This window comes from Bubalus kerabau, chromosome 4, assembly GCF_029407905.1.
Source record: "Bubalus kerabau isolate K-KA32 ecotype Philippines breed swamp buffalo chromosome 4, PCC_UOA_SB_1v2, whole genome shotgun sequence".
Classification (NCBI taxonomy): Eukaryota; Metazoa; Chordata; class Mammalia; order Artiodactyla; family Bovidae; genus Bubalus; species Bubalus kerabau.
In genome coordinates this window covers 122,280,823-122,302,707 of record NC_073627.1, presented here as the reverse complement: position 1 = coordinate 122,302,707, position 21,885 = coordinate 122,280,823, and the positions used below count along the sequence as shown (strand labels likewise).

Sequence of the window (21,885 nt, the reverse complement as noted above, 5' to 3'; positions counted from 1 at the left end):
TCCCTTAACATTTCTAGCTGGCCACAGAAAATTCAACCACCTTGAAATGTATGGAGGGAAGCAAATACACCTAACAGAAATAATACAGAACACAAGTCCTCTATCGGTTGCCAGATGAAACACTGTTTCCTGGCTCACTCACCTGCAAACACAGGCCTTCAGTCAGCCAACTGACACTCAGCTACAACTGTATTAACTAGTTTTCTCTCCTAGAATGTTATCTTGTGGTCTAGTTTTGGTTGGTAATATTAAGAGAGTAAAAAGCCTGTTGATTAAAAAGCAAGATAAACTGCCTCCCCCAAAGCAAAGGCGAGTGAACCTACATAACGAGCTGCAATCTCCTTTTCTTCAGTTTTCTGCTTTTTGCTATCAGAGGAATAGTCTGTGGAGTTTCTGTGCTTCTCAGCACCTCGGAAACTGGCTGATGGGGATACTGAAGAGCTCTGGAATTAGAAAGGAAAGCAGAATTGAGAGATGACCAGTCATTTAACCCAGTCATTTTTTAAAATCACATGAGACTTTAGTTCCTTTTCGCTCTTAGTATATGCTCACCAAGCTGTTAAGAGGAGACAGGCCTCCCCCGACCCACTCCGCACTGATGTGTGCGTGCTAAGTCACTTCAGTCGTTGTCAGACTCTATGCGCCCTCATGGATGTAGCCTGCTGGGCTCCTCAGTCCATGGGATTTTCCAGGCAAGAATACTGGAGTAGGTTGCCACTTCCTCCTCCAGGGGATCTTCCCTACACAAGGATTGAACCTGCATCTCTTACATCTCCTGCATTGACAGATGGGTTTTTTACCACTAGTGCCACGTGGGAAGCCCACCCTGGGTCAGTATAGCTATAAAAAGATCACTCCCTAGTGGTCAGATGCGATGATGGCAACTCCTCCACTAGCTCCAGAGACAGGGGTGCAGGGTGGGAGTTTAGAGGAGGAAGACTGAGGACTAGTAAGCAGGCTCCCATTGATAGGGGATGAGTAACTCTAAACCCTTCCTTCCTGTATCAGTCCATTTCAAGGTTTTATATGATTACTCTAAATGTATGAACCAAGCATGGTAACTACTGCTACTCAAACGTTCACTCTTATGTTTGGTGGCAGAAAAGACAGCAGGCATTATCCATTAAAGGCTGAAGACAGAAGCAAAACACTACAAGTCAAACAATTTCATAATGTGTACTCATAGCTTCTTGACTATCATCTATGCCCACTGAGTTCCAATCCTCATTCCCAGGCTAAGACTTGCTTCAATGCTTCTGCTTTGTTTTCCTACCATGGCCCAACGCAATCAGGCTTTTACAAACATTTTGCCATTGAAATCATGCACACAAACACCATCTCTGAGTTACTACTTACCAATTTAATGCCAACCCCTATATCTAGTTTTTCCCCTTTCCAGTCTATCTTCCACATTTCTGGGATTCTCAAACAAATCTCTTTCCAGAGATTCTCACCCTTCCTTAAAAAATGGCAAACAGTGTCCCACCACCCACAGGGGGAAAAAACCCCAACTTCTGAGTATAGCTGTCTTTCAAAGCCCTTCACTCTCTGCCCCAATTCAGCCCAGGCCTGGTCTCAGAGCTCTCAGCATGTTGCTACTCCACCTTATCCCGTGCCTCTTGTCACTGCACTGGAAGCCTTCCCCGCCCCCTCCCACCCCCCCGCAGCTTTCAAGAATGTCCTTTCTCTCAGTATCTTCCCTTTGAAACCCTCTTTCACCATTCTTAAGAACCAGCTCTAACTTCACTGTTCGATACTCCCTCAGACACTGTCAGGCAGAATCCATCCCTCTTTGTGTCCTAATGTTTTATTCACCCAGACAGTGGAGCACTCACAGTCAGTTGATACCTATTTGTTTACAAGGTCCTACCCACTCCAGGCTGCAGATCCCCGGCAGTGGGGGCACCCAGCACAATGAGTGGCACTGAGCTGCCAAGAATTATTTTTTTATGAACAGAAATGACTGCACAACCCCTCTGCACACCTCAACTGTAATCCAAAATTCATGTGGTACATTCCTTTCCAGAGGGTCCCTTGGCTAAACAAATCCATAAGAGGTCATCCAGTAGAGTAGGATCTGAGGCATGATGCCCCTTAGGTCTGGCAACGTGGCGGCTCCGCCCCTTCTTCGCCTTACTCCATCATATACTTCTGCACCCCTTCATCCTACTAATGTGGTGCTTTACAACAAGAAAAAAGTGAGTACATCTGTGTATGATTCACTGAGTCTTTTGATTCTGATACTCTCCACTGAACATTACTGCTACTCTGTCAAAAAGGAAAACTTGATTTTTAAACAATGACAAAATATTTTTTTTAATTAATACTAAATGGTAATGTTTATTTATTGGCACACATGTACAAATAGCTTTTTCTTTTTAAACTGGCTGTTTGAGGAACTGTGGGTAGCACTTTATTTGTGAATTTTACTGTAGAACAGAGTTCTACATGTTGGAGTTTCCTGGTAGAATGATAAAGTAGTTAATTACCACTGGCATTTAAAGGTTAAGCTGAACAATAGGCACTGGGGCAATCAGCAATGTTCTAATAACATAATTGCTCTAGAATCAAATTGGTCTTGGCACGGACTCTCATCATGAATCTAACAAGTCTGCCATTCTGCCACTGGAAGGCCATTTGGATTTTTGCTAGACATGTGAACAGGAGAAATTGAACACTGATAAAGACAAAAATCATGATTTTACAACAAAAGCTTATTTTTATTTTTCTACTGTTATTTTAAAAGCGTAGCCAGTTTAGGTATTTCCCTAACTTATTACATAAGAAACTTACCAGAGTTGCATTATTATGCTTTACAAAACTACAAACTTAGAAACATTAAACACAGATCTATTTTCCTTACAGTTGGATCATGTAAATATACTAGCAAATTTGTTAAGAACAAAGAGTCACACGGTGAAAGCAGTGGCCAATTTGGAGAGGACAAACTATCTTAAATGTGAATGGTTAGTAAAAACTTCTAAAAAGTAAAACTAATAACCTAGAATTAAAAAACAGAAATTTAATTTTAAAAAGTAAACACATATTGGTATATTGAAAAAAAGAAGGTAATGTCTAATAAAAGCTAAAAAGGGAAACAAAGTGGAAATAAAAAAAATAATAAAATATATGAATCCTATTATATGGAAATCCTAACTGCTTTGGTAATAAAAGAGAAGCTTTAAAGTCAGTTATTCCTAACATTATAAATCACAGTAGCTCAAAATGAGAAAAAATTCTAGATCTTAGTCTGAAATCCAGCCTGGACTTTACTAAGACTATTGATCAAGTCAGTTGCAAAACCACTACTCTAACTGTAGTTCATTCAGTGCAGGAATTAGTTTGGGTCAGGGATACTCAGGGGGAATCTGTCTATGATGGTGGGGGTGGGGAGGATAGAGAAGACAGGCTTAAAGCCAGGTAAGACCCTTTACTGATGTCATAACCAAAGCCCTGTAGCAATTGAAAAGGGTGGCCCCACCCCTTCATCATAACTCTTCTGTCACCTCAAGATCAAAGATGACCAAGTATGAGAAAGAGTTCTATAAAGTATTCCTCCACCCGCAAAGAGGTGGTGGTATTATAATCAACTAATTATAATAACAGGTAGCACAGATTTTACCAGCAAGCAAGAGCGTCTCTCTGGAGTCAGACTGCCTGGGTTAAAAATCTTCTACTTAATAGCCCTGTAGCCTCGGGGATGTTGTTCAACAACACCCCACCCACTTTCTCAACCAGGGTGCTCTGAAGGCTAAGTGAAAGAAGCCACATAAAGAATAAGGCACAGTCCCTGGCAAATAACTGAGCCTCCACATTATTTACTGCAGAGATAGTGTGGCTCTTCTATTTGAAGCCTCACATAATGACTATTCTAAGCATTTGGGTAGAGCTTCCAAGGGGGCGCAGTGGTGAAAAATCCACTTGCCAACTGTAGGAGATGAAAGAGACGTGGGTTTCATCCCTGGGTCGGGAAGATCCCCTGGAGTATGGAAATGGGAACCTGCTGCAGCATTCTTGCCTGGAAAGTCACATGAGCAGAGGAGCCTGGTGGGACACAGTCCGTGGGGTCACAAAGAGTCAGACAAAGTATCCAGCCACACAACAAAAAGCATTTGGGTAGCACTGTCTCTTAGCATAGTTATGCAGATGGCCCATAATGATAGGGCTCCAATAGGCTGCTATTAACTAAAACACATCTCCTTTCAACAATCACAATAAGGTTTTGGTGTAATACTTCAGGCAAGACTATAAATACCACCTCTACACTGGACTTTCTAATTTGACTTCAAATGCATTTCAAGCTGACTTCACTTTCCAGTGGCACAGGTGCAGTGTTCAGATGTCCCTGCCAACTTACAAAAGCCCAACTGGCAAGAATACGCCAAAGGTCGAGCAGACAAACATGATCAAGAACTCTAAAACTCATGTTATGGTTTGTTTGCTCATCAGCTGCAACTTTCAGATACCCCATCTACTTGGTACCAAAGGGTAAATCCGCTTTCAAACACATAAGGAGGATAATTACAGGGCAGAGGGAACCATGAAAATCTGGCCAGGGTGACCGCAAGTCCTGGACTGTCCCCCTTTACACCTGCTGTCCAGGTCTCTTTACTCTCAAAACCAGCCCACTCAGAGGATGTATATATTGCTACTCTTAACTGTAGTTCTTTCAGCACAGGAATTAGTTTCAGTTCAGTTTAGTTCAGTCGCTCAGTTGTGTCCCACTCTTTGTGACCCCATGAATCGCAGCACACCAGGCCTCCCTGTCCATCACCAACTTCCAGAGTTTAGGTCAGGGCAATTCAGGGGAAGTTTGTTTATGGCAGTAGGGATGGGGAGGAGAGAGAAGTCAGGCCCAAGAGCCTTGCTGACTCTTTACTGATGCCATGACCAATGCCCTCAATCATCACTTCCTCTGAAGAAGACTGATGTCTCAGAAACAGATCACTGGTGACTTTCTTGACTACACAAAGGCCAGAGTACAGATGGAGATCAGCAGGGGCTCCACCCACCCCTCCTTCCAAGCAGAGGGGTCTTCAGGAGGAGCCCTACCATCCCAGTCACACAGACTTAAGCGTGGCTCCCAGTCCTCAGAGCATTTCATGGTTGTGAAACACTTTCAACAAGTTCTGAAGCAAAGGGAATATCCTGAATAAACTTCTATACCAAACTAACCATACCATCTCCCAGCACGTTTCTGATTGAGGTTTTATTGTACAGCATTATGCAAAATGTTTCTTTTCCTGTTCACAGAGCTCTTTTTAACTAACATTTTAACATTTCTTATCTCATTTATAAAGAAATAACCAGGAGAGACAGAGAAAATCATCCTCAAACAGGAAAAATTAAGTATAAAACTTTAAAATGAAATTTATTTGATCAAAACACACGTCTTACATACTGACTCATAACACATGCAAATTTATATAAACTAGCTTAAAATTTATAGCATCCTGGTACTGAAAAGCCTGAATATGGCAGGGCTCTAAGCCAGTCACTGGTTGTCAGTTTACTGCTCATTACAGTAAGGCTTTTTTTTTAATAACTTGCCTGATTAAGGAAGTCATTAAAAACAATCTGTATATAACCCTTATGGAAGTTGCTTTTTTCAAATTAACATAAATCAAAATTCACCTTCAAAAATGACTAGGACTTTCGGAAGACTGCCCTCGTTAAACAAGATTTAATATAATCTCCATGTAAAGTAATGAGTCAGTTCATAATAAATGTTTCACCTTCTGTAATATTTTGTGACCAACTCATTCTTTTAAAATGGTCTACTGCCCTCTTTGTCTTTCTGCCTCTCTCCTGGTAAGAAAAACTCGATTCAAGATTCTTTTGCAGATAATCAAAAGTCCATCAAATCAGAGAAATAAATAAGAAGAGAGGCAGTAACCACAATGGTCATGCTATGGGTACCCGAGTCAAACAGCTATGGGTTGGAAGCTACTTGCTGTGACCTTGGACAAGCTACTGAGCCTCTCCAGTCTTCCACTTCCAGTGGGCAAAAACGAGGATAACAGGAGCTCCTCCTTGAAAGATGGCCGTGAGGACTAGGAGAAAGTGCATGTTGTGAACCGTCTGCAGCTCCATGAAGACCTATTACATCTTTGGTAATGCTGAAAACACCACACAATCTTTATTTAGTTCACGTATGGACTCATTTGACAAGTTATTTACTGAAGACCCACTAAGTACAAAATACGAAGATGAATAAAATACCTTCCCTGCCCTCCAGTAGGGTTCCATGAGTTAAAAATACTTAGGATACACAGAAGTCCTACATATATTCCCCTGCAGCAGAATCTATAGCAATTCAATACTTAGTCATTCATGTTTTGCTTCCAAGGTTTCAGCATATGTATTACTTGGTCAGGGAAAAAAATGCCATAATAATTTATAAGGTATCAATAAAACTGATTTTAAATTAGAACATTATCTTGATGCCCTCTTGGGGTTTTTGGACTGTTATTTCCTCTTCCTGGAATAAAGCTGTTGGCTCCACCCCAAAAATTTCATTAAAGACAGCTACTTTAGCTGGCCAGCTAAGCTGCTGGGGCATGATGCTTTGACACCAAAGGTACAGGTTTTATACAGGCACCTAAGCTTTCTCTCTTGACAGCTACTGTCTGCATGTGGTCCAAACTGTAGGTCACATGTGGAAGCAACTGTGGAGATGAAAGGGGCCAACTACATTCCATGACCACTGATGGAGACAGTCCAAAGCACAAGATGAATATATTACCAGAGATGGCACAGGATTAACACTCTCCCAGAAACCATAATAAAAATTACCAAGTACACACAAATATTGCACAGAAGTCACAAATGTCTTTTAAACTGTCCAATCACCCCAAATCACTTCATGCCCTTCAAATTTAATGAACACCCTCAAGGCTTGCAAGCCCTAATATTCCTATGTGCATCTGTCCTCCACCTAGAATTTGCTTCCCCTCATTTATGTAGAGTCTATACATCTTATATGCAAACAGTATATAAATTAGTCACATGCATCTGCCACCTTCTTCTGAGTTTTTTTTTTCCAGTATTGTACCTATAAAATATATCCTAAATCATTCATTCTCCAAATGCCTTATAATCAATGTTACTAGGTCTTACTGACAAATATGATGTGGTACATGAGTCTGACTGCCCTAAAAACAAATGTGGGGGAAGTGGCTGGCAAAATTTTCCTTCCTGAATTTTCTGGGAAGGTGAATTAGCTTCAGACCCATTCCTGTACTGTGTGCCCTGTTCTTGAATCAAAATATCAACACACTTCTAACAACTGCTTGGAAAGAAGCTCAAATAGGGTAGGTGCTCAGAGGAAAAAAGTGACTCAGATTTAAGACTTGGCAAGCTGTATCTCAATGGACCAGAAGCCTCATTTAAGCAACTATTAAAATTTATTGGAAAAGAAAATCTTTTCATGTTGCTATTTTTTCCCAGTAAAGTGTTTTAGTCTATTAGAAAGGCTAAACATTTTTTTACTCCAAAGAATGTTAATTCCACAGAGCCTCATATATATTCTCATATATTATGTATGCAAATATACTCCATACAATATGAGAGGGCAATTCACAGAGAACAGAGAAGGAAACAACAATGTATCAATTTAAAGGTAGGCTTCTAAGAGTTTCAAGGTTGCTAATCAGAAATGCAAAATCTAGGTCTTCTTCATACCACTTCAAAAGGGCAAAACAGTTTCAGTGATCACTTAGCCAATCTGGTTAATGTCCTTCATTAAAATATCAAAATGAACTGTATTCTAGAACAGAACTAACACAAACATAATGTTAGCCATATGCTCCTTGGAAGAAAAGCTATGACCAACCTAGACAGCATATTAAAAAGCAGACATAACTTTGCCAACAAAGGTGTGTACAGTCAAAGCTATGGTTTTTCCAGTAGTCATGTATCGATGTGAGAGCTGGACTATAAAGAAAGCTGAGAGCCAAAGAATTGATGCTTTTGAACTGTGGTGCTGGAGAAGACTTCAGAGTTCCATGGACTGCAAGGAGATCAAAACAGTCCATTCTAAAGGAGATCAGCCCTGGGTGTTCTTTGGAAGGAATGATGCTAAAGCTGAAACTCCAGTACTCTGGCTACGTCATGTGAAGAGTTGACTCATTGGAAAAGATTCTGATGCTGGGAGTGATTGGGGGCAGGAGGAAAAGGGGATGACAGAGGATGAGATGGCTGGATGGCATCACCGACTCGATGGATGTGAGTCTGAGTGAACTCCGGGAGTTGGTGATGGACAGGGAGGCCTGGCGTGCTGCAATTCATGGGGTCGCAAAGAGTCAGATAAGACTGAGCAATTGAACTGAACAGATATATGTATTTCCAATTTCCCAGGTGGCTCAGCAGTAAAGAACTCACCTGCCAACACAGGTGACTAGGATATCATCCCTGGGCCAGGAAGATTGCCTGAAGAAGGAAATGGCAACCTATTTCAGTATGCGTGCCTGGGAAAGCCCAAGAACAGAGAGGCCTGGCCAGCTATAGTCCATGGGAGTCACAAAGAGTCAGACATGACTTAACATGCATGTACATATATGTATTTATTTCCAGTAGCCAGAATTTTACAAAATTTAAAAGAAATCGGTAACACTAATTTTAACCAGATTAATTAAACCCAATGTATCAAAAAATGTCAACTTATAATCAATATCAAACTTATTAATGAAACATTTATTTTTTTTAAGTCTTTAACATCTAATGTGCATTTTATACTTGCAGCATATCTCGATTTGGACTGGCTACAGTCCTGGTGTTCAATAAAACACATGGTGTTTGGCTATTATTAGATGACACATGTCTAAAACGTCTTCAAGTCACAATAGGAATTAATCCCAATTAATACAAATTTCTGATCTGGCCGCTGTCTAAGTTCTCCAATCCAGTTGAAAGTCACCTTCTCAGAGTAGTGGACATTTCAAAATATTTTATCCCACAGTGGAGGCTTCTGCCAAGAATGCCCTTCCCTAACCTCTGAGCAGCCAGTATTTTTAAACTTTTTATTCCTCGGCTTAAATATCACCTTCTCAAGAAAAGGTCTTGCTGGGGACACTATCCAACAAGATCCCTCCCAGGAATCTCTATCATAGTCCCTTGTTTACTTCTTTCCTAGCATCTGTATCACAGCCATACAGTTCAGTTACTCAGTAATCTCCAACTCTTTGTGGCCACATGGACTGTATCACACCAGGCTTAGCTTTCCATCATCAACTCCCAGAGCTTGTTCAAACTCGTCTCCATCAAGTCGGTGATGCCATCCAACCATCTCATCCTCTGTTGTCCACTTCTACTCCTGCCTTCCATCTTGCCCAGCATCAGGGTCTGTTCCAATGAGTCAGTCCTTCGCAACAGGTGGCCAAAGTATTGGAGCTTCAGCTTCAGCATTGGTCCTTCCATGAATATTGAGGACTGATTATCTTTGGGATTGACTTGTTTGATCTCCCTGCAGTCCAAGGGACTCTCAAGAGTCTTCTCCAACACCACAGTTTAAAAGCATTAATTCTTCAGCACTCAGCTTTCTTCACAGTCCAACTCTCACATTCAGTTCAGATCAGTCACTCAGTAGGGTCCGCTTCAGCATCAGTTCTTCCAATGAATATTCAGGACTGATTTCCTTTAGGATGAGTTGGTTTAATCTCCTTGCTGTTGTCCAAGGGACTCTCAAGAGTCTTCTCCAACACCAAGTTCAAAAGCATCAAGTCTTTGGCACTCAGTTTTCCATCATCCATACATCATCACTATTGGAAAAACGACAGCTTTGACTAGAAGAACCTTAGTTGGCAAAGTAATGTCTCTGTTTTTAATACACTGGCTAGGCTGGTCATACGTTTTCTTCCAAGGAGCAAGTGCATTTAATTCCATGGCTGCATTTACCACCTGCAGTAATTTTCAGTTCAGTTCAGTCCCTCAGTTGTGTCCGACTCTTTGTGACCCCGTGAATTGCAGCACGCCAGGCCTCCCTGTCCATCACCAACTCCCGAAGTTCACTCAAACTCACATCCATCGAGTCAGTGATGTCATCCAGCCATCTCATCCTCTGTCGGCCCCTTCTCCTCCTGCCCCCAATCCCTCCCAGCATCAGAGTCTTTTCCAATGAGTCAACTCTTCACATGAAGTGGCCAAAGTACTGGAGTTTCAGCTTTAGCATCATTCCTTCCAAAGAAATCCCAGGGCTGATCTCCTTCAGAATGGACTGGTTGGATCTCCTTGCAGTCCAAGGGACTCTCAAGAGTCTTCTCCAACACCACAGTTCAAAAGCATCAATTCTTCCGCACTCAGCCTTCTTCACAGTCCAACTCTCACATCCATACATGACTACTGGAAAAACCATAGCCTTGACTAGACGGACCTTTGTTGGCAAAGTAATGTCTCTGCTTTTGAATATGCTATCTAGGTTGGTCATAACTCTCCTTCCAAGGAGTAAGCGTCTTTTAATTTCATGGCTGCAGTCACCATCTGCAGTGATTTTGGAGCCCAGAAAAATAAAGTCTGACACTGTTTCCCCATCTATTTCCCATGAAGTGGTGGGACCGGATGCCATGATCTTCGTTTTCTGAATGTTGAGCTTTAAGCCAACTTTTTCACTCTCCACTTTCACTTTCATCAAGAGGCTTTTTAGTTGCTCTTCACTTTCTGCCATAAGGGTGGTGTCATCTGCTTATCTGAGGTTATTGATATTTCTCCCGGCAATCTTGATTCCAGCTTCTGCTTCATCCAACCCGGCATTTCACATGATATACTCTGCATAGAAGTTAAATAAGCAGGGTGACAATATACAGGCTTGACGTACTCCTTTCCCGATTTGGAACAGTCTATTGTTCCATGTCCAGTTCTAAGTGTTGCTTCTTGACCTGCACATAGATTTCTCAGGAGGCAGGTCATGTGGTCTGGTATTCCCATCTCCTTAAGAATTTTCCACAGTTTGCTGTGCTCTACACAGTCAAAGGCTTTGCGGAGTCAATAAAGCAGCTGTTCTCCTGGAACTCTCTTGCCTTATTGATAATCCAATGGATGTTGGCAATTCGATCTCTGGATCCTCTGCCTTTTCTAAGTCCAACTTGAACATCTGGAAGCTCCCGGTTTACATACTGCTGAAGCCTGGAGCATTTCAAACATTATTTTGCTAGCATGTGAGATGAGTGCAATTGTGTGGTAGTTTGAACATTCTTTGGCATTGCCTTTCTTTTGAGATTGGAATGAAAACTGACCTTTTCCAGTCCTGTGACCACTGCTGAGTTTTCCAAATTTGCTGGCATTTTGAGTGCAGCACTTTCACAGCATCATCTTTTAGGATTTGGAATAGTGCAACTGATACCTCCACTAGCTTTGTTCGTAGTGATGCTTCCTAAGGCCCACTTGACTTTGCATTCAAGGATGTCAGGCTCTAGGTGAGTGATCACACCATCGTGATTATCCGGGTTGTGAAGATCTTTTTTGTATAGTTCTTTTGTGTATTTTTGTCACCTCTTCTTAATATCTTCTGCTTCTATTAGGTCCATACCATTTCTATCCTTTACTTTGCCCATCTTTGCATGAAATGTTCCCTTGGTATGTCTATCTTTCTTAAAGAGATCTCTAGTCTTTCCCATTCTATTTTTTTCCTGTATTTCTTTGCATTGATCACTGAGAAAAGGCTTTCTTATCTCTCCTTGCTATTCTTTGGAACTCTGCATTCAAATGGATATGTCTTTCCTTTTCTCCTTTGCCTTTTGCTTCTCTTCTTTTCTCAGCTATTTGTAAGGCCTCCTCAGACAACCATTTTGCCTTTTTGCATTTCTTTTTCTTTGGGATGGTTTTGGTCACTGCCTTCTGTACAATGTTATGAACATCCATCCATACTTCATCAGGCATTGTGTATCAAATCTAATCCCTTGAATCTATTTGTCACTTCCACTGTTTCCTGAATGGTCTAGCGGTTTTCCCTACTTTCTTCAATTTTAGTCTCAATTTGGCAATAAGGAGTTCATGATCTGACCAGCAGTCAGCTTCTGGTCTTGTTTTTGCTGACTGTATAGAGCTTCTCCATCTTTGGCTGCAAAGAATATATCAATCTGATTTCGGTGTTGACGATATGGTGATGTCCTGTGTAGAGTCTTCTGTTATGTTGTTGGAAGAGGGTGTTTTCTATGACCAGTGCGTTCTCTTGGCAAAACTGTTAGCCTCACAGCCATTATTTTGATTATTTGCTTGACTACAAATCCCATGAAGACAGGCATCTTGCACTTGGTTTGTTGCCTCAATTAAAGGCTGATGAACAAATGGATGAATGCAAAACTTGATCTCTTCATGAATCAATAACTCATGCATGCATCTTGTTTTCATATTATTTTTATTATCTTGAGAGTAGAAATTATACGTTCTTAAAAGGTTTGTGTTCGTGGTCTCTATTTATTCTCAGCACTCAATATAATGACTGTTATGGTCAGAATAACAGCTGGGGGTAGGGGTGGTTGGTTCAAGTGCACACAGTAGGCACATCCAAAGGAGGCAAGTAGCCTTCGGATGTGATAATTCGGAAAACGATGTAGGTGTTAGGGGAACCAATGACTGAAACTTCCTGGCCTTGTAAGGCACGACAGCAACCACTTGCATGAGTTATTGTACATCAGGAGGTCCTGGTAAGGAACACAGAACTAACCAGTTACCACCAACCCGAAGAATTTGGGAAAGGTCCAAAGAGGAAATGCCAGTCCACTCAGTTCAGTTCAGTTACTCAGTCGTGTCCGAGTCTTTGCAACCCCATGAATTGCAGCACGCAAGGCCTCCCTGTCCATCACCAACTCCCGGAGTTCACTCAAACTCACGTCCATCAAGTCCATGATGCCATCCAGCCATCTCATCCTCTGTCGTCCCCTTCTCCTCCTGCCCCCAATCCCTCCCAGCATCAGAGTCTTTTCCAATGAGTCGACTCTTCGCATGAGGTGGCCAAAGTACTGGAGTTTCAGCTTTAGCATCATTCCTTCCAAAGAAATCCCAGGGCTGATCTCCTTTAGAATGGACTGGTTGGATCTCCCTGCAGTCCAAGGGACTCTCAAGAGTCTTCTCCAACACCACAGTTCAAAACTATCAATTCTTCAGCACTCAGCTTTCTTCACAGTCCAACTCTCACATCTGTACAGAAGCACTGGAAAAACAATAGCCTTGACTAGACGGACCTTTGTTGGCAAAGTAATGTCTCTGCTTTTCAATATGCTATCTAGCTTGGTCATCCTACCAATCTTCAAGAATCCCTCTCACAGAAATCCACCTTGGCTGAGCAATGCCTGTGCCACCAGGAAGGACCCTGAGTCAGAGTGGTTGATTAGAGACAACCCAGAAACTAACTCCATCACGTGAGACTTTGCACTAAGAGGCAGAGCAGTTCTTCTAGGCTACCTTACCCTCTTGCTCTCCGCCCAGGCACCCCTTTCCCATATAGTCTCTTGCTTTGTCAGCATGTGTGTCCCCTCAGATAATTCATTTCCAAGTGTTACAAAAAAGCCCACTCTCAGGACCTGGAACGGGTCCCCTCTTTCTGCAACACAGTGACAGGACTATTCTCAGGACAATGCTAAAAAGACAGGAAGAGAAAATATAAAACTTGACCTGCTCATATGGTCAAAAGTGGTGCCTTTTCCTTGTTACTCCCTGATCAGTCAAGGGCAGAGGCCCCCTCCTTCAAGGTTAGCATGAGGTTTGACCTCTGGGTGAGCAAGCAAGAAGTATTTGTTGTTGCATAAATGTAACAAGGCTACCAGTTTTTCTTATTCTATAAGAGATAAATCTTCACCATAAGGGAGACATTTTTCAACTGGTTCCCCTCTTCCTGTCTCTCATCATGAACTCATCAGCTGTCTGCAGCCAGGGAGAAACAAATCTTACTCAAGTCTGACCGCTGAAAAGGCAGGATCTAAATGAACCCTGCCTGACAGACCCACCAGGTGAAGAATGCAGGCATCAGCAGTTCTTTCTGTGGCCACTCATTTAGAGAACAGTGATCCCTGGGGATCCCCTTGAAATGTTTATCTCCTAAGGAGGTTGTGGTCAAGAAAAAAAACTCCTCAGTACTGCCATTTTTGTTGTTGTTTTCTTAAGAGTACCCACACAGGTGATGAAAGAAAAGGCCAAATACAGGGCAGATATCATACCTGTTTTATATCTGTTGATTTTTAAGTCAAAGATGACTACCTAGAGTTTTATGTAAATTTTTAGTGTGTAAAGCAACATAAAACATTAATATCAATCAGTTTAAGACACTGACTTCAGTATACTGAGGAATAAAAACTAATGAGACACAGATACTCAGAGACACAATTTTAAATCGGTGCAAAGACATGATTTCAAACAGCAGTTTTTATTTGACAACCAGGTCTGAAGATGCAAGCGTTGACCAAATATGCAAAACACTAGAAGAAGAAGCGTGAACGAAGCTAAGAATTCTATAGGCTAACCAGGAACCAGCATTCCTCTAACGCGATGAGGTGCTGAAAGGGGAGTCAGGCCCCAGTGTAATCCCATCCTGTACCCCGTCTCAAATGATCAGAGGTCAGAGAGCTAAATTATAAGGGAACTACAGCAGAGGTCTCAGAGCCCTGTCTCTTGTCATCCCTGACAGCTGAGAGGGTTCGGCTGTGGCTCTGGCTGACCTTTCCTCCCTCCAGTTCCTTCTTCTCCCAGCCACCCCCTAGCCCTGCCCTGACCGGGGTATCTCTGTCAATACTGTCTTCCCTGTAGCACTGCAGGCTAAAGAGGTTGTTGACCCTTATTCTAACATGTCCTTTTAGGTTAATTACTTTTGTATACTCAGTGTACCCGGTGACATTTAATCACTACAGCGTTACTAGGGTAAACAAAACTGAATGGAACCAAGTGCAATTTGGCATCGAGCTAAATGGTGCGGTAATAGCAGCATGCTGAAGACCGGAAGAACATACTTTTCCTCATCACCCTGAGAAATAAGGGGAATGCAATTCTACCTGTCACTATTGTATTAAAAGGAAGAATCGCATCTCAGTAGTATGCTTTTGCTGCTGCTGCTACTGCTGCTGCTAAGTCGCTTCAGTCGTGTCCGACTCTGTGCGACCCCATAGATGGCAGCACACCAGGCTCCCCCATCCCTGGGATTCTCCAGGCAAGAACATTGGAGTGGGTTGCCATTTCCTTCTCCAATGCATTAAAGTGAAAATTGAAAGTGAAGTCGCTCAGTCATGTCTGATTCTTCGCGACCCAATGGACTGCAGCCTACCAGGCTCCTCCGTCCATGGGATTTTCCAGGCAAGAGTACTGGAGTGGGTTGCCATGCTTTTGCTACTTAATACTAAGTACGACTTTGTAATGTAAGAATGGCCCAGAAAAGTTTTTGCTGAATGAATGAAGATAAAATTAACTCGAAGTGTAGTATGACTTATGTGGTATGAATGTCTCCCCCATCTGCCTCTCTTCACATGTGCCCACACACACAAGCCCACAAAGGCCATCTCAGGATAGCCCTCTGCTAGCAGCCAGCAGTCTATCGTCTTGCTACTCTTTGGGCTGCAGGCGTCCAGGACACAGAAACCTAGATGCAGATGTTTCCACCACTGAGTGTGTACAGAGCACCTCCAGGAGCAGGGGATCACTCAAAGGTCACGGCACACACTGTGGAGCCACTGAGAAAGTCTGCTCACACACACAGCCATGGACTTCCTTCTGGGGGAATGGAGGAGAGTGTACAGAGCCAGCCAGACCACTGGAGGCAGAAGTGCTTCCATGGTGGACGGAAAACGAGGTTTTACGCCTCTATCGGAAGGATAACAAAAGACTTCACAAGCAGAGCCTATAGAGTTGTGACTCTGCCGCAATCCTACAACTTGAGATGAATGGCTGCTTCTGTGTTGGCTGTTCTAGACACTGAGGACACCGAGGGAATAAGGCACAGTCTTGGAGCGCTTCGGAGTCTGGAGGGAAGAGTGGGGGACGAGATCATCACAGGCTGCAGAGTGAGAGCGCTCTGGTTTCAAGTCTCAGCTCCACCACACACTAGCAGTTTGATTCCAGTACTTTCACCACTGCCCCTCCCCCCACCTCAATCTTCAAGCCTGTAAAATGGAGATAAGGATATCTTTCCCACAGGATTGTACTGGAGATTAGATGAGCTAACTAAAAGTGGCAGCTGCAGACTGTCCTTTCTTTCATGCTTGCTTCTGGAATCTGCCCCAGAAGGCAAAGGCCAAGCCTTTGTCAGCAGCCCAATCTGGGCAAGTCTCCTCTTGCCTTCCTTTGAAAGAGTTCAAAGAGAGTTATGGGCAGTTTCTCAACCCTCAGATTATGGGGAAAAGCCACCCTATCTGTCCAAATTTGAACATTTCCGACAGCGTATTCTTCAGTTTGGGCATCTACTTGCCCCCTTGGCTTGCTGCTCTCCTGAGAATTTCTTCTCTTTCCCCTGATTTGCAGAATTCACGCCAAACACACCTTCCAGCCTGACCTGGAGTTAGGGTTAACAAACAGGGTGAAGACCAGACTTGCAATCCCAACTTAAGTGGAACTTCACAAATGACTCCACAGTGAGTGAGCTGTCAGGACTAATGGGGTGTTAAGAAACAGCACGGACACCACCCACCCTCGCATTAATAAAAGAATACCACCAGCTACTACTGACTCGAGTACCGACCAGGTGGCAGGCACTCTGCTGGGCCCCACAGCAGTGACTTGAACACAACAGAGAGGGAGGCTGAGGACCCTATCCTCAGAGAGCACTCCCAGTAAAGAAACATTATTATTAAGAAATTAATAAATCAATAATGTAATAAGTGCAAATGGCAGTGTTTTACAAAGCAGATAAACCAGATGTTAAGACTGAGACTAATGACAGGGTGGTCAGGGACAGCCTCTTAAAAGAGAGGACACGCAGGCTGACAGGGGAACTAGAGCCAGTCACGTGACAGCTAGGAGAACACTGCTATAGACAGACAGACGGGCTCAGGCACAGGCCCCAGAGAGGGACAGAAGGGCTGGGCGCCTGCAGCGGAGGGAGCGTGGGAAGGCCATGTTGGAAGGAGGGAGGGGTGAGGCTGTGCAGGGCGCAGCAGGCCATGGTGAAGCCTGTGTTTTATTCTAAGTGCCCCTGAAGAGGAGCACGTTCTTAAAAATCACTCAGGATATCTTTGAAAAGTTCTATGTTAGAGGGGAGCCAGAGTCAGAGTTAAGACTTTTAAAAGCACTTAAGAGGAGAAAGATTATGTTGCCTACTTCCACTCTTGGTAATTAAAAATGAAGACAACTAAGTGTACAACAGCAACCTTACATGAATGTTAAAGTAGCATAATTCTGAATCAGATCATCAAAGCTGTGTGTGCCTGCTAAGCCCCTTAAGTTGTGTCCGACTCTTTTGTGACCCTGTGGACTGCAGCCTGCAGGCTCCTCTGACCATGTGATTCTCCCGGCAAGAATACTGGAGTGGGTTGCCATGCCCTCCTCCAGGGGATCTTCCCAACCCAGAGATTGGATCTCTTAAGTCTCCTGCATTGGCAGGTAGGCTCTTTACAAGAGTCACCTGGGAAGCCCCATCAAGGCTGAGCTTTCATCATTTTTGGCATCCCTGCTTTATAAGTGCTGATGTATGGGCTTAAGTGGGTCTGCCAGCGAACAGGGCTTTGGAACAAAACAGTGGTCCAAGGGAGATGCTGGTGGCTTGGACTGGAGGGAGCGTTGAAGAAGGGAAAAAGAAGATGGATTTCAGAGAGATGCTGGGGTGTAACCCAACTCAGTGTTTTACTTCATAGTAACACATATGTGTGCGTGCACCTAAGTATGTGTGTGTATTCCTGAGTGTACACAGGTATAGATAGATGTATGTGTATAATTAGAATGGAATCAAGTTTGTTAACACAGTGATGTCATCCTTATCTATCTGTAATCTGATCAAGGTTAGTACTGGAAAAAGAAAGGCATGAGTCTTAGGTATACCACAAGAATGCTCCTAAACTTAAGGTCCTGGAGGGACCACATGCAGCATGTGAACAGCATCTTCCAGGCTTATCACAGAGTCCGGGAGAGGGGAGGGTTGGAAACAACTGATCTCATCAATCAGAACTAAATTCCTATAAGGTGGAGTGTCGGGTATTCAAGACAGATGCTGAAGAATAAATACTGTTTCTTAACTCAAAGAAACTTTAAAGGAAGGAAGGTAAGACCCATTTCTGTGGTCAGCAGAATGGATTATGCAAGAGCACAGTGACCGTTCCAGAAGGACTAGGATTAACCCACTGAGAGACTTCCCACAGGAGAGATAGACTGAGCACTGTTTGGGAAGGAGGAGAAAACACTATTAGGGTCCAAACCTGTGCTAAGGCCATTTCGGGCATGAGAGGAGGCTAGGCCAAGTCTGGAAGGACGTGGAGGAGAACAAGCATGGTGCCACAAAGACTTCAGAAGGTGTTATCCTCCCCGGGATGATGTCATTGGCTGAGACAAGGGGCAGGGAGCAACCAATTCAGGACCTGGCATGGTTCTCCACTCTGGCAGCAATCACCAGTGTCAGAATCACCTGTGGAGCTTAAAGAAGACCCCACCTGGGCTGCACCCAGCACTTTCACTGGAGGGGTGCAACTAGGCAACTTAAAAGCCCCCAGGTGATTCTGAAGTTGAGACTTTTAGAAAATCAGCAGCAGCTGTGGCTTCCTGTCATTAGAACTCCTAATGGACCAGACCCGCCTACGTATTAGCTAAGTCACCTCCCAGAGCACAATTAACTCAGCAACAGTGACAGCAGCCTAGACTTTATCTCCCTGCGGCTGCTCACCCAAGGAAGAACCACGTTTAACTGGTAAAAAAATTATGTCTTTCAAAATCCTAGTCCTGAGCTGAGGGAGAGAAAAGCCATGACCGTGTCACTTGATGAGCCCCGGAGCTCTCCACATCTCTGAACGCCTGAACGTGGTGTTACCACACACAGGTCTACAAATGCTGACAAAGTGATGTATTCTGAGTGCCATAATTAAAACAATAATCTCAATAAAGTGGGCATTATGAGATAATTGGCCATCCTCAGGTATTAAGCAAACTGTGGTAAAAGCCAAGGATACTCATCACCAAGGTCAATTATAATAATTGCTTATCTGAATTACATTATTGCTATCATAAACCCCTGCTTGATTAAAACAAAAACAAAAACAATAAAAACTGATATAGCACACACCATAGGGAAATGACCTGAGAAGGAATTCTTGTTGTTCCTGTTGCTTGACTACTGCTATGTCGCTTAGTCATTTGAGAATTCACATAATCAACTTAGCAGTGCCCCCACTTACAGCCTATCCCTTTAAAACAGGTATGTGTCCTCAGCTTTGCAGTCAGAGCTTATTAAGGAAAAATGCCTATCTGACATTTGCAAAGTGGCTCAGAAGGGCAACATATGGTAACATATAAGAAAATGGAGGGGCTCTAAGCTAATAATAAAATGACAGGGCACAAGAGAAAACCAAGTACTCATTTCTGTGTTAGTTGCCTTCTTCACTGCCTCTCGCAGAAACTGAGTCTCGGTTCTGCCGGTTTATAGCTTGTGGGAAAAGATTTCACCCTCCACATGCCTCTGTCAGCTTGTCTAGATTAACACTTGGGTTCAAGTAACCAGTAACCAACGGTCAACCAGGAAAGAGTCGGGAAAAGCTTTGAAGACCAGAGGAGGGAAAACAGAATTTCTGACCTTCCTTCAGTTAATTGGAATGTGTTTGGCAATCGAAGAGTATAAAACTTCTTTTTTAAGCTGTGATTAAACATCAAGACTTTGATGTTTTACACAGTATTCTTCCCCCATAATTAACTGCACTAATGAAGTTAATTAGTGGGGAAGAATGCTATATAAAACATCAAAGTCTTGATGTTTAGTGTCGCCATCAGTTCAACTAAACAGTAATAAAGAAATAATTTCTTAAAGCGCATTTATGCATGCTCAGCATTTCTATTTACAGGCTCAAATTGTATGATAGGAACATTTTTCAAAATACCCAAAGATGCTATCCACACTGCAATCCAACTGCACTGACAGCAACAACATACCATTAAATGTGGTGTAATTAAGTGGCCAAGAATGCCACATAAAGCAAAAGAATTGAGACATTTAATCACAGTTATGAGGACAGTTATAAATCTACCATTACCATGAGAGTAAAGAATGGGGGAAACCCAAGGCAAACAGCCACAAAAAGGACTATGTAACCTGAAGGCTAGCGCTAATTGTGTATTAGATCGTGGGTTTAGCTTCAGTCAGAGAGAAAAGAAAACAGGTTAAGCTATAAACAAGAACTGCAGACATCTGGCTCTTTCCAGAACTACCAGACAGCATGGAGCATCCCTGGTCCTTTCTGTTGGATCACAGCGTGGAGGGGATGGGAGAAGACTGGGCGGCAAGATCAGCGGGAGGCCTTCTGGATGTGAGCTCACATATATGAACAGACTCCCCCTGAACAAAGCGGGAAATCTATCAACTTTAGGTGCAAGGGACGAGAGATGTCATCTTGTCCCCGTTACTCAAGGTATGGTTCACTGTCCAGCAGCCATGAGATCTTCTGAGAGCTTGTAAGAAATGCAGCATCGCAGGCCCACCCCCTACCTACTGACATTGCTGACATTACTGAATCCGCACTCATTACCAGTTTTGAGAAGCACCTGACCACTTCAACCTCGTCACTTTCTACAGGAAGAAACCTGAATCCCAAGGGCTAAAGTAACTCAGGCAAGCTAACACAGGGCACATACTAGAAGATGATCTTCTGGTTTTAATAAAAGGCACAGGGAATGATGCCTGCATACTGTGAAAAGAAACCAAATCTGTATAGAGAGCAGCAAGGCATCATTAATCAAAGAGGACACAAACGGGGTAAGGGGATGACAAAGGGGCTTGCTTCATTACATCTGACTGATCGGGCTGCCTTCACACCTATCTGACTTAGGCCAAGAATTCCCTCAAACACGTATAAAGTGAAAACTCACCAATTCTGTAAATAGGAAAGATGAAAAGGGCATTAGAACATGTAAAAACAAAACAAAACCCCAAACCAAGAGAAGGGAAAGTTCCAAGGTCTCCAGTTCGTTTTTTGAAGGGCGATGGAGACAAGACAGAAAATGTGGCATCCTTGGGGCCACCTCAAGTGACCACACAACTCTAAGGAGTGCAAAGTGCACTTCTGCACACCATGTGCGGCCAGACTGACCCAAGTCCACGAGGAAGTGAGAAGAACTGGCAGGGCTTGTTGCATCACAGAAGACTGGATCCAAAGGTCAATTAAGATTTCAGAGGATGCAAAAAGGGGAACAAGAACACAGGCTACGTAAAAGCCACTGAAGCAATTTCATCATTGTTAATCCTGCAATGAATGTGTCTCTTCCCCAATAAAAATAAAACGTTGAGCCCCAGGACAGTAAACATTTCTGTCCTTTTCACCACTATATTCCTGGAGCCTGAGCACAGGGACTGTACCTGACTAGCCACTGAATAACATATCTTTACAAAACATTTAACAGGTAAGTTTTATGGCTTATTATATGTAGACTGTCACTATATTTAGTATCACATGGCAATTACTAACTATCCTGATGATGAAACAAAACTGACAGATAAACTTAACTCTTGGGAGCTGTATTAATTTACTAGGGCTGCCAAGCAAACTCCCACAAACCAGGTGGCTGAAACAACAGAAGCTTATTCTCTCTCAGGTCTGGAGGCTGAAGTGTGAGATCAAGGTGTCGGCAGGGCCATGCTCCCTTTGAAGGCTCTGGGAAGAATCCTTCCTTGTCTCTCCAGCTTCTGGGAGTGGCTGGTAATCCTTGGTACTGCTTGGTTTGTGGCAGCATGGCTCCAATCTCTGCTTCTATCTTGATGTGGCCTTTCTCTCAGTTCATGTATTT

The 21,885-nt window shown here is 43.1% G+C and overlaps 1 protein-coding gene across 10 annotated transcripts in view; it reads right to left on the bottom strand.

Moving 5' to 3' along the window:
* The window catches only part of LOC129650181 (transducin-like enhancer protein 4), a 154,289-nt gene that overhangs the window by 19,044 nt on the left and 113,360 nt on the right, over nucleotides 1-21,885 (bottom strand). For all 10 annotated transcript variants that reach the window (XM_055578384.1, XM_055578386.1, XM_055578381.1 and 7 more), the window contains one exon: nucleotides 324-443. In XM_055578384.1, the coding sequence (XP_055434359.1) occupies nucleotides 324-443 (120 nt within the window). The remainder of the gene's footprint in view (nucleotides 1-323; nucleotides 444-21,885) is intronic.